Source organism: Girardinichthys multiradiatus, chromosome 4 (assembly GCF_021462225.1).
Source record: "Girardinichthys multiradiatus isolate DD_20200921_A chromosome 4, DD_fGirMul_XY1, whole genome shotgun sequence".
Classification (NCBI taxonomy): Eukaryota; Metazoa; Chordata; class Actinopteri; order Cyprinodontiformes; family Goodeidae; genus Girardinichthys; species Girardinichthys multiradiatus.
Window position 1 is genome coordinate 12,859,349 of NC_061797.1, and position 13,961 is coordinate 12,873,309.

The window sequence follows — 13,961 nt, forward strand, 5'->3', positions numbered from 1 at the left end:
ACCTTTCATCATGTTTCTCATAAGATGCTCTCAGGACTGGACTGCTGGAGATCTCTGTCCTCAATCAGAAAGCTGCTATTTAGTGAGGGTGGTTCTGCTTTCCTGAAGCTGTCGCTGCAAACCACCAGTTTTTCCTGACTGACTGAACTCTCTTCTCAGACACAAAGACATGGCAGGAGAAGTGAAAGATCCACTCGTAACGATGGTATTCTCTACGTCCACTGTGGAGGGTGCATTACCGTAATACCTCCGGAGCCCCTTTCTGAAATGGATGGTGAACAGGCCGTAGATTACTGGGTCCAGGCAGGCGTTTACAAGCCCAAAGATAAACAGGATGTGGGTCAGCGAATGGGACACCTTACCCTCCAGGTCATCGGGAAAGAACCAGTACCAGAGGCCCAGCAGGTAGTACGGAGTCCAGCAGATGATGAAAGACAAGACAATCACAACACTCATTTTTAATGTTCTCATCCGGGCTTTGGGGATGTTATTTTTGGAACACCTCAGACGTACTTCATTGGTTGGCACTAGGGACAGACCAGAGGGAGACAAATCTGAAGAATTAGGCATGACATTATGTGATTTCAAGAGTGGTGTAGCAATAAAATAAGAGATAAAGATCCTTCCTAATTAAGGAACCAGACCACATGGTACTAGATTTGGTTTTTGAGGCCTCTCCAAAGTTAGTCTGATTCATATTCATGCTTGCACTGTTTTGAGAAAACTGCAACACTAACATTGGTGAAACTTTGTTTATTTTATCCATTAAGCAAGTTAAAGAATAAAGGCAGGTCCTTCGGTTGGAAAATTCAAAGGTCTAATTGCATTGCGATCTACAGTGGTACCTCTGGTAAAGATCCCCTGGAACAAATTCACTTTTTGCACTGGCATTATTTGACCCTCACACATTTGCTGTAGTTCTGTAACATTGAGCTTTGGGGAATATTTACCATCCTCCTCACTGTGTGACGTATCAAAATAAATTTGGGTCCTTGTCTAGCCTTGTTTGTCACTGTCCCAGTGTTTTTAAACTTAGGAATTAATGTTTCCAGCGTAGATATAGCCATGTTTGAGCAGGGTAGGTAATGCCTTGTAGAAATGTTTTAAAGAATCAGTGTACTCAAATTTAAGGTTATTTATTGGCAGATCCATGCTAGATCACTAGCAGAAAGTCTGACTTGTAATTGCTTCCACTGGGCTCTGGCTCAAAGTTCAGACTTACAGTGGTCCTTTTTCAGTCGCTTGGAGATCTCACAGAAGATCCTGGTGTAACAGGTGATCATGATGGCCAGCGGCAGCAGGAACAGGCAGGAAAAGGTAAACATGTTGTAGGCCGTCTCATGCCAACGAGTGGCAAAGCTTCCCCATGTCGTGCACTGGGTGAAGTCCTCAGGATGGATGATGGTCACATTGTGAAAAAGGAAGATCTGAGGAGGGAGATGGAGATTATTTATAAAAGTAATTTTAGTCAGTTGAAATGACTAGTCCAGCATGTTTTTCAAATTTCCCAGTTCACTGGTATGTTCACACGCTTCTGCTGAGCTAAGGGGAACACGATCTGACCCAGAGAAAGGCTTGAAGAGTCACAAAAACAGATATGTTTCAGCACGTTGTGTTTGATCTTGCCAATCTTGTGGGATCTCCCATAACTGTTTATATAGGGCAAAATAGTTGTATGTTGAATTTAAAAACTTTTAGCCATGACAGTTTGAGCTCATAATGCAATCTGCTACCATGTATGTGTATCATTGATCAGGTAGTATCTAACTTTTATAAAATTCTACACAGATCATTTTTTTAATTGGTATGTTTTTCTGCAGGAGACTGATTTCCTTCTCTATTACCCATGACACACTTAGCTTGATGTTTTTCTTCATATTCAAGGTTAAATGAACACATTGTGTAACCCAAGGATTTAGACTAACAGTCACTGATGTGAAATCTCCACTGGCATGGCAAAGGTAGAACGGTCCACTGGCACTGCCGAGGCTAAACCCAACTAATGGATAACAACCCTTACTGCTTTACATTCTATCTATAGTAGCTATAGCACATTTATTTATACTTTTGAGTTTGGTCACATTTTGTCACATTAATAGAACAAAAGTCAATGTGTTTTACTGGGATTAAAAGGGAGAGACCAACACAAAGTAGTGTAATGTAGGGCATGGTTTTCACTTTTTCCTTTTTAACAGCATAATTCTAAATTGCTTGGCATGATTTCAGCCCCCCTGAGTCAATACTTAACCACGTTTTACTGCAATTACAGCAGCAAGCCTTTTTAGGTCTCTCTCCCAGCTTCACACTGTAGACTGAAACTTCTGCCCATTCGTCTTTGTAAACTAGGTGGGTAGAGTAGCCAAAAACATATAAATATATCTAGTTACTACCCACCTCTGGTCAGATTTGATGGAGAGTGTTTGAAAACAATTTTCAAGTCTTGTCACGTAGTCTAAATAAGACTTAGGTCTGGGCTTTAATTGGGCCATTCTAACATGTGAATATGCTTTAATCTAACACATCCCCTTGTAGCTCTGGCTGTGTGTTTAGGTTTGTTCTGCTGGCAGCTGAGACTCCACCCCAGTCTCAAGTCTTTTCAGCCCCAGATAGTTCTCCATCCAGTATTGCTTGTATTGATCTCCATTGATCTCCCCATTAACTCTGACCACCTCTATCAGTATGAAAAGGGGTGAATACGTATGCACGCCAAACTTTTCAGATTTTTATTCTTAAATGTTTTTAAAGCTGTGTCACATTACTTCACATTTGTGCACAACGTTGAGTTAGGCTACCACATTACATCCCAATAAGATACATTGAATTGTGTGGTTGCAATGTTGTGTGGTTGCAATGCAAAATTCAAGGAGTATAAATACACCCACATAATAATATGAATTTGAACAATCTACATGTTGCCCAAAACAGTTTGAGGAGTTGTGGTTTATTTGTTGTTTATGTATAGTTCACTTAAGGTTTCACCAATATATTTGTCAGGTTAAATTCTAGAAAATGGGGGCAACTCAAAGAGGTCTTTAGATGCTATCACTGCAAAACAAACCTAAATCAACCACATTGCTTGACTTTTAGTGGGACGTTTGTGTTGACATGCTGTTGTAACATTATGGCCAAAGATTTCCACTTTGGAGACATCTCCCCAAAGAAAACTGCTCCGAGGTCTCGTTGGTTATTCAGATAGAATAATTATTTGGATCTAGGTTGTGCTGCAATGTTCATTTCAGAAAGAAATGGCCATCTTCTGGCAACCTTCAACAAGCTAAATATCTTCAGGGTTTTTTTCTTTAATTTTGTTATCATGAGCTTTACCATTTTGCATGCTAACGGGAGCATGAGATGTTGTTCCTGGGAGTTTGGGGATCTTCTCTTCATAATTAAATTGTTGACCTCAGAGTGAACATGCTAAGGCATCTAACTTTGCAAATATTGGTAACTCCTATATGTTATTCCTACTCTGCATTCGGTTCTTTACTGTGCTGTAAGATTTGGGCTACCCAGCCAGCTTCTTGATTTATTTCGAAGCGGAAAGGTGTAGTTGAGTTTTTACCTACCGCTTCAACATTTTCACTTAGTGTTTATAAAATAATGAAACTGTGAAATATATTATGCTTCATTCTATTTTGTTCAGAGTGGCCCAGTAAAAGCTTAGACCTACATTCAAATGACTTGATAATAAATGTTCACAACCTCAGTCCACTCTGCCTCAGCCTAAGCTATTTTGCGAAGAACACTCAAAAATGTCAGTCTCTAGATGTGCAAAGCTATTAGAAACATGCCCTAAAAGATGTGATGGTGTAATAGCAGTGACAAGTTGTTCTACAAAATATTGTATAAAATCTCTGTAAAATACGTGTCCTGTCCGGCAGAGTAGCGCTCAGAATTGTTGTCTGAGTGCCAAGAAAAAGCCCGACAGAATTACTTTCACACGTGGAGCATTACGGCTAACGCTTTAAAGATCTGTTTGATATTTTAAAAAGAAACGTTATTAGAAACTGCTTTGGGATTATTTCAATTGTTACGGACGCGGAGACAGAAACGAAAAGGAAAAAAAAAAGCGAGAGAGAGAGAGGTGGGGTAAAAAGGAAAAAGGGAGAGAAGGAGAAAAGAATAGAGGAGAGAAAGAAGGGTGAAGAGAATACAAGATAACACCCTAGAAGACTGATTCTGCGCCTGCAGAAACCTATATAACAACAGCATTGTTACCACAAAGTTACCACTAATGAATGCAAGATGTATTTAGTCATTACTGCAGCTCAACATATAACATTTGCATATCTGTTAACCCCTGAATCCAAACACCTGTGGGTTTGAGTGTGAGCGTGCTTGTGTATACAAGGGTTCTGCCCCCCTGGACCAGAGACAGACACGGAGGAGAGCCACACACATCCAAAGGCCCCCCAAAGCCCGGGAACCCCAGGAGAACCACCCTCTGGACTATTGCAACCCCCCCCTCCCCCAGAAAGGGGCAGAGGAGAGCACCAGCCAGCAGCCACAGTGCAGAAGCCCCAAGGAGCTGCAGCTTTGAGCCCACAGGCCCCGCCGGCAGTTGTCTGTGCCGGAGGAGATCCAGCCGTGGACCCAGAGACACAAGGTCCCGGGGCACGTGCCTCCCCAAGCTTAGGCCCGACAGAGCCAGGGGGCCCAGGCCCCAGCAAGTAGCCACCGGGAGTGAGCCAGCACACACCAAACCACCCAGCCCCGGACACCGAGAACCACCAATACACCAGCGGGCAGAGCTACCGGCAGGTAGTGTGGTGGGGAGGAAATAGGCCCCACATTTGATGGGGAGCCTAAACTGATCCAGGAGAGGGAGCAGTCCAAGATCCAACCTAACACAAAAACAGGCACACACAGTCACAATCACACATTCCCACCCTCATGCGTACCGTAAAAACACTCACACCCACACACCCAACATAAAGACACACAACAATGGACGTCGTACACTGAATCACACTCTCCATTCATACTCTATACTCCCAAGTCCAGGTACCGATACCCCAGAGCGGCAACCAACCCCCGGACCCAGGAGGTGGTCCCCTTCCTTCTGGAGTGGTGAATAGTAGACAGCACCAGCCCAGACTAGTGCTGGCACCACCCGAACCGGAGCATCCCCAGCCAGTCCCAACCCCCCCAAATAATTCCGATCTCAACCCTATGTCTGTAACATTTTGCAAGGCATTGAATTTGTCTGTAAGCGGTACGTACAACCTAAAATTAAATGGTCTTTTTTTGTTCATTAAATAAACACATATAGTAAGATTATCCTAATGGGTTAGTGCAGACTTCCATAGATACCTACTGGTTATCTGAACACAATAGATAAGATTTGGTGGTTAGAAATACAAATATACGCTCTAATGGAAATCATATCTCAGGCACACAAAAACCAAAACACCTTTTAGACATGTTTGGCTTTCTGAGATTGAACTATATGTCTAAAAGTATAACATTAATATCTGTCCTGCACTTTTGGTCATGTTGTCATCTGAGCATGACTGACCTTACCTGAGGGATTGAAAGCATAACACTCATACCCCACGCCACAGCAAGCATGATCCTGTTCCTCATGCGGGCCTCATTGATTGCCAGAGGGTTGAGGATGGCTGACTGCCTATCCAGACTGATCACCACTGTGACAAAAGCACAGGAGTACATCGCCAGCAGCTTCAGAAACATCAGCAGCCTGCACGCAAAGTCTCCAGCAAGCCACTGGACTGTGATGTTCCACGCAGCATCCACGGGCATCACGATGAACGTCACCAGCAGATCAGCCATGGTCAGGTTGACAATCAACACCTTAACGTGGGATTTCCGTTTCCCATCTCTGTGTGCCGCCCACAGCACTGCCAGATTGCAGAAGGCTGATGTGCCACAGAGGATAAAAGTAATTATGACTCTGATTTTGGCTGCTGTGGTGAACGTGGGCAGCTGTGGGACGTCCTCCCCGGCTGTCCAGTTGGAAGTGACCAAGGAGCAGTTGCAGGTGACATTAGCTTGGAGGTCTGCCACCAGGTCATGCATGGTTGCTGCGGACTCACACGGAAAGGTGTTCATTTTCTGCAACTTCTGGAGCAGGAAGCATTTTGCTTATTCTCTGCACACATCAGCTATGGTAATGAGAAGAAAAAAAAGTGATACTGAGGGAGAAAGGGGGATAAAGTGGTTGTAGCTTATCCACACAAAGCTACAAACATACCATAAATAACTATTAATGATGAGACATGATGAGTAAGTAATATGCATTAACAGAATGTTCATCTGCACAGAGCTGAAAGGACTAAATTGGCACACTCTGCAGATGGAGGAGAATTACAAGGCCACAGTGAAATACTTTTACTGCTGCCCATCTTTCTCATGTCTCCAGAACGCTGCTGAGGAGCCTGTGGGTGTCTGTCATGATTAGAATGTGTTTTAGTTTTGTTTTGAGTCTTTCCTCTGATCTTTGTGTTTTCCAGGTGGTGCTTTACTTCATTCCTTTAGGTTTAGTTTCTTACTTATTATGTTTATGTTGCATTTTATGTTCTGTTACCACAGTCACTTCCACAGTCCACAGTCACTTCCCTGCCACCATAATACAAAGCTGCATTACAGTTTTTTTTCCAGAGGTGGGGTTGTGTGTTTGGTTGTGTATGGGGCAGCAGATGGGGTCTCGCTTAGGGTACCAATCATGGAAGAACCACCACTGGGTTAGATAATAACATAATAAACAATAATACAATAATATATTGATGTACTTCTGCTTTTGTTAACTACAGATTCCTCTGTTCCATTCCTGAAATCGTTGTCCTGATGAAAAATTGTAATTGCACATCACCCTAAACACAACCCCACCATGAAGAATGGCGGTGGCAGCATTCAGTGGGGATTCTTAGTGGGGACAGGGAAGCGGGTCCAATGGACTTGATAGGAAGATGGAGGGAGCTAAATACAGAGACAAAACTGAAGTTAGACCTGTTAGAGGCTCCAAAAGATCTGGGACTGTGGTGGAGGTTCGCCCTCCGGCAGGACAACCACCCTAAACTTGCAGCCAGAGCTCCAGATGAATGATTAGATCAAAGCATAGTGTCTTAGAATGGCCCAGTTAAAGTCCAAACCTAAGTCTAATTGAGAATCTGTGGCAAGGCTTGAAAATGTATGTTCACAGATGCTCTCCATCCATTCTGACTGAACCTGAGATGTTTTACAAAGAAGAATCAGGACAGACTTTAGGACCTATTTGCAAAGCTGGTAGAATCACACACCCTAAGAGACTTGCAGCTGCAGTTACCTTAGGGAAGCTAAATACAAATGCATGCCACACTTTCTAGATTTTAATTTTTAAAACATTTTGAGAACCATGTGTCATTTTCTTTTAGCTTCACATTCGTGTCTTACTTTGTGTTGATGTGTTGCATAAAATCCCTATAGAATACAGTGAGCTTTGTGGTTTTTAGAGAACATGTTAGTCAGTAACTGCATGTTTTTTCTGTAGACAATTTAGAAATTGTATTATGAAATAAGTTTAATACTGTAATGAAAACAATATCACATTTCTACAAGAGGGCCTATCTCACACTTGGATTTGATCATTTTTAAACAACTGGGGGGCTTTATCTCACTTTGTGTTACTGGTGGATCTTCTGCTTGCCCATGCATGCCAATCTTAATACACAAAAAGCCTTATACATGGATGAAGAGATATAGTTGAGACTATCAGTGTAACATTAAATGTCCCGCAGACATTTTCTTTCCACTTCTGCGCTCCCACACCCAATTAAAGACTGCTGACTTTCCCCACAGATGGCATTTTATTGCTCATCCATTATATGTGTAATACATAATGTTCTTTCCCCAATCATTTTAACATCTTTAGTTTTCCAGTCAAAGAAAAGAAAGAGACAATACCAGTAAAAAAAAACAAAAAACTTCTATGTCATGAAATGCATTTGTAAGCTATCCCAATCAGTAATGGAATATTGAATCAGGGGAAAAAAATATTTCGCTTACCGTGGAAGGAAGCTTAGAACCCCACATCAACTCTTCTTCAGGGAACCGCAACAGGTTTTAAAGACAACGGGTTGCTGTGAGCTCCTCTGCCTCAGCCGCTGCACCTTTATCCGATCATCCTTCCATCATCAGAGCTGCTTCACCTTCGGAGGAGTGGTCTGACCCAACTCTGCACACTAACTCTCTCTCTCTCACTCACTCACTCACTCACTCACAGACACAAAACAAGCCGTTCTCCTCCGCACTTCCCTTTGTGCCTGCACTCTATTTCTACACGGTCACCCCTGTCACCTCTGACAAAACCTGGCTAGTGGTCTTCCTTTTAAGTAGCTTATCGTTAGCTTTGATATTAACTGAATTGTTACATTCTCATTTGTAAGTCATTCTGGACTAGTTAAAGTAGCCATTGCTGGCAACGGTGGGTGCATCATCAACTTGCCAAAACTTGCCTGTATCTTTTTCTTCTGCTCAGCATACCCCATAATCTTGGGATTCATCCATCCATCCATTCAGCTAGCCAGCCAGTCAGCCCTTCGCTTGTCCTAGATCAGGTCATGCAGGTAACAGGTTCAAGAGGAAACCCAGACATCCCAGCAACACTCTGCAACTCATTCTCATCCCACAGGGTTGTGGATGTGCCCTGAGGTTTTGTCAGGGTAGCACACTAAAACCAAAAGCCATACAGGAATTTCAAAGTATGTACTATACAACCACCAAATAAAAGCTCTTTGAAAAATACTGCACTATGGGAGGTAGGGAATCACCTTTGGACACAAGCTTGCTTTGTATTCTTATTTAACAACTAATATAACTAAATGAAAATGTTCTAAGAAAAATGACAGGTTACCATATTCAGTTCCTCAACATCTCAGTTAAAGAAATAACTGCCAAAAACATGAATGAATGAATGAATGAATGAATACATTCATTTCAAGTACTTGACATTTGTCTCCTTCTTTGTCTCCTTTTTGTACAGTTGTAGGGACAATATGCATATAAGACTCTGATCTGGAGGGTGTAGGTTGTTAGTTGGAAGCAGTGGACGGGTCAGCAAATTTATATTGGTGGACAAAGCCTTTTATATGGTACTAAACGAGCAGTAAATATAGCTGTTTAAAAAGAAGACAAGTGAAAAAGAGTCATAGTGCGTTCTCTAGTATGTTTTTGGTCTTGTCATTATTTCTGGGAGTTTAATGGTTAATAATTGAACCAGTTTTGAAAGCTGAGGTTGTTAAAAACATGGAAGTAAGTCTAAAATAGCAACTATTTTAGAGGTTAATACCTAATAATAAGAAGTTTCTGAACTTGAACTGTATGATGTGTCTTCACCATTAGGACTCAAAACTCACAACTTGACTGGAAACCAGTGCTGATCCAGTGCATCTACAAAGCCCATAATACTACTTCCACCTGTGTTTCCTTTTGAAGATATATTATGTTGGAACACTTCCAGAGTCTATGGGTTGTCTGTGTATCATCTATCTAAGGGATAAGGAACCTCCAAAACCGTTTGGCTCTTCAATATTTCACCTTAGAAGTCTTTTTTTTCCCCCCTATAAACATAGCTACTAAAATTATTATATAGAAAAATGGGAATTTGTTCCAATTCGATCTCAGTTTCTGCAGTGTTTGGAGTTTATTAATATGAGATGAGACTCCGGGCTCTGAGTCAGAGCGCTTTTTATGTGTTTTCAGTCAGTCTGAATCTTTCAGATTCATCACACCGACATGAATATTATATCAGCTTCTTTTCAACCTGTGGCAAGAAATACATTTCTGTTCAACAAAGTATACAATGATATCTCATAAACATGTCTAAGACATCTTAAATACTGGGCCCTGTTTCCATGGTGATCTCTTGTTTAGTTCAAGGAGATATGACAGATATTAATTAAACCCACGTTCTTTCATCTCAACACATACCTTATTGTTATTGTATTCAGTTTGAGAAATGTTAGACCAATGAAGGACATTGAGGAGTCTTTAATACTTTAATAAAGGACGATGTTGTTCAGGGATGTGCTCAGCTTGTTTTTCTAATGTCACACATCTTAATTCTGCTTTGTGTTGGTTTGATGAAAACGTATCGTAACAAAACACGTTTATCTCTGGGACACAAACTGTTTTCTTCCTGAAGAGTATAATCAGGGCTAGCACAAGGATGTACGGGGCCTTGAGCAGAATTTGATTTGGGGCTCCCCTTACTGTTAAGAACATCACCCTCACTAACAACGTTTCAATACAGATTTGGTGGAATCTGGGTAAGTTTAATTGGCTGAGCTAAAAAGGAATCACAGATAATTATTCACTGAGATGTAGTTGTGAACAAACCAAGCTCTAAAAACACAAAGAAAACACATACTCGTAGCATTAGATTGTAGCTATGTTAACACAACAATCAGACAACAAACATTTCTTTTTGCATTTTACTAAGTAAATTAATCTACGCCAAACCTGTCAAATCAAAGGTATTAATATTCTCAATAAACAAATGTAAAAAATGTATGGTCTCTGTTCAAATTGAAGCATTTATAGGAGATCCTTGATGGTTCGGGGGCTCTAAGCAGCAACTTGGTTCACTATTGCCAGGTATAATGTCTGGATATCCCCATGGCGTTTATGCTATGATATAAATGTTGGAATTGAGGAATGCGGTACATATCAGAAGCTTAATAAACCATGACATCATCATCATCTGGGCATTTTTAAATGGTTTAAAGCCATAGTAACCTTTCTGGATATTCATTTTTGACTTTGTAGAAAGTATTGTGAAATTTTCTCTCGGTTTTTGGGCAAATATTAATAATTTTGTAAACCCTTACTGACCTGAAACATGAAAATGTGGGGAAAAAAAGGTTATAAATATATCTATATAGATCCTTATATATATCCTTATATATCTATCCTTATACTTATCTCATTTTGAACGTGACTAAAACAAAGGAGATGATTGTAGATTTTAAGAGAAACAGGAACAAGCCAAAAACTATTACTATCATGGGAGAAGAAGTGGAGGTGGTGGAGGAGTATAAATACCTCGGTGTTCACCTGGACAACAGACTAGAGTGGAGATGCAACTGTGAAGCCATCTACAAGAAGGGACAGAGCAGACTGTACCTCTTGAGGAAGCTTAGGTCCTTTGGTGTTTGCAGCAAGATGTTGCATATCTTCTATAAGTCTGTTGTGGAGAGTGTGATCTCTTCTGCCATCATCTGCTGGAGAAGCAGCATCAGAGCCAGGGACTTAAAAAAGCTCAACAAGCTGATAAAAAAGGCTGGCTCTGTTCTGGGGACTCCTCTGGAACCTCTGGAGATCATTGTGGAAAGACAGATTCTTCATAAAATGAAGAACATTATGGAGAACCCTGAGCATCCTCTTCATGAGACTGTCCTACAACAACAGAGTGTCTTCAGTCAGAGGCTTCTTAAAGATCTGCTGTAAGACGGAGCGCTACAGGAGATCCTTCCAGCCCACAGCCATCAGCATCTACAACGGCTCTTTGAAGAAACCTTCATAATGAGACATAACAACATTTAATTTCCCTTTGGGATTAATAAATAATTTTTGAATTGAATTGAATTGAATGTTTTTAAATATTTGGTTCCAGTTGGTTCCAGGGCAGTTTGCAGGCAAGTGTAAAGCTGTTGGGATGAGGATCAGCCCCTCCAGGTCCGAGGCCATGTTTCTTGACCGGAAATGGGTGGCTTGTCCTCTTCAGGTTGGAGGGGAGTTCCTTCCTCAAGTGGAGGAGTTCAAGAATCTTGGGGTCTTGTTCACGAGTCAGGGGAGAATGGAGCGGGAGATTGACAGACGGATCGGTGCGATTGCCACAATAATGGGGATGCTGTGCTGGTCCATTGTGGTGAAGAGAGAGTTTAGAGCTCTTGATTTACCGGTTGGTCTACGTTCCTACCCTCACCTATGGCCATGAACTTTGGGTCATGACCAAAAGAACAAGATCCCCCATTCAACCGGCTGAAATGAGCTTCCTCTATATGGTGGCCGGGCACTCCCTTAGAAATAGGGTGAGGAGCTCGGCCATCCGGGAGGCGCTTGGAGTAGAGCCGCTGCTCTTCCACATCGAGATGGGCCAGTTGAGGTGGCTCCTGGATGCCTCTCAGGAGGTGTACTAGGCACATCCCACCTGGAGGAGGCCCAGGACACGCTGAAGGGACTATGTCTCTCGGCTGGCCTGGGAGCACCTTGGGCTCCCCCCAGAGGAGCTGGAGGAGGTGTCTGAGTAGAGTGAAGTCTGGGTGTCTCTACTGAGTCTGCTGCCCCTGCGACCCTGTTCCAGATAAAGCGGAAGACGATGAGTACGGGTTCCAGTTACATGTAGCAAACAAATTAATAGGACTTTTTATTAAATGAAAGCTATAAAGAGGGCACATATTTGGCCATTTTTTATATTATTCAATGTGATGAAAATGAACCTTTCCTCGCTTCCTCGTCTCTTCTTTCAGTGTGCTCCTGTCTCATCCCTCCTTTTTTCTGCTCTTCCTCTTGATTAGTCTGTATACTGTCACAATAATGGTCAAAATTTCCGTTTAAATGTAGCCCATGATGCATTATGTCCTATTCTATTTACTGGACACATGAATAAATGCAACTTCCTCCCAAAATGAAAATTAATAATTAAACATTTTAACAAGTATAATAGCTTTTACTTGTTACCTGATGTTGACAATGTTTTTTAATCTGTTTTATCAGCATTTAACCAGGTTTGAAGAATTGTTTGATGAACTTCCACCGGCTGCCCAGCAGGGGGCAGTGTATGGTGCGACACACGAGTCCAATCAGTTATATTTAGTATTTCACTTATGTTCCATTTTGTGTATTTTAGAAGTTAATTGATTTTAGATTGGATTTGTTATTTAATTATGGATTATTTATGAAATTTTCTGAACACTTTACACCAACTCTTTTAATTTTTGTCTTTCCATTTTCATAATTTATACTGAATACCTCTAACCATTTAAACATGACAGAGTTAAGGCCTTAAGTTGAAACCGTTCCCTATATATAAGAATTTTATATTTGGCATGAGCTTATTGTAGTGTTATCAGTGATGTACAGCTGCAACAGTTTCAACCTAAATGAACAGCTTCTTAGCATGTCAACAAACATCTGTTATGAAACCAGCTTCCACCAGGTGCTTTTATTTATTTAACAAATTTATGAAGCGGAGGATGTAAGCAAATAAATTAATTAGGGATTACTAATGCAGGGACTGTTCCTGGTTATTCTCAGAGCACAAACCTGCCAGCACCATAAAGTCAAACCTCTCTTAATGTTGAATTTTAGACTGTTGATTCAAAGAAAGTAACAATAAACCACCTGATATAAAGAAACCCAGTATTGTCACTCCATTACCAGATTATTCATCCCTTTCAAAGAACTGGGAAAGCAATATATCATCTCATTTTTCTTCTGGCGTCCTTCCTGGCAGAATCTGTTCAAATGGATTTGTTTTGATTAAATGGTGTCAAAATTGCAGCCAGGAAGGAAGGGAACACACTGACCCAAACAGGATGTTTTGTTAACTGTTTTCTTCCGGCTTCATTCATCAAAAAACCCGGAGTGAAAACATTGTGTCAAATTCTGAGTAAAATAAATGATAAACATTTTAATTCAAATTAAACATCTACTACTAACTGTCACAATAATCTGCACTGAAGACAGTTTCCACCTGAGCACCAGCTCTGTTTCTTGTTTTTCTCCACAATCTAACCTTCCAGTGGAAAGACAGTCAGGTGAAATCAATGAATCCAACATATCAGGTTTACCAGCATCTGTTTCCATTTTAGTAAAGCCAACAGGCTGGCTTTTAACTAATTGGTGACACAGAGTTTAACAGGTTGCTGTTGAGAGCAGTAACATATCTCTCTGTTCCTCTGTTCTCTGTCCGGTTACAGGATTAGTAGGATTAGTCAAACAGTAACACAGCTACCTTGGTA

General features: G+C 41.2%; 1 protein-coding gene across 1 annotated transcript; it reads right to left on the minus strand.

The window, feature by feature from the left end:
• Positions 1-5: 5 nt before the first annotated feature.
• Positions 6-8,124, minus strand: LOC124867566 (putative gonadotropin-releasing hormone II receptor). Its single transcript, XM_047364076.1, is given in 5 exon segments — positions 6-141; positions 143-527; positions 1,223-1,427; positions 5,524-6,125; positions 8,005-8,124. Coding segments are annotated over 4 exon segments (1,263 nt in total). The 5' UTR covers positions 6,073-6,125; positions 8,005-8,124; the 3' UTR covers positions 6-17.
• Between the last annotated feature and the right edge of the window lie 5,837 nt (positions 8,125-13,961).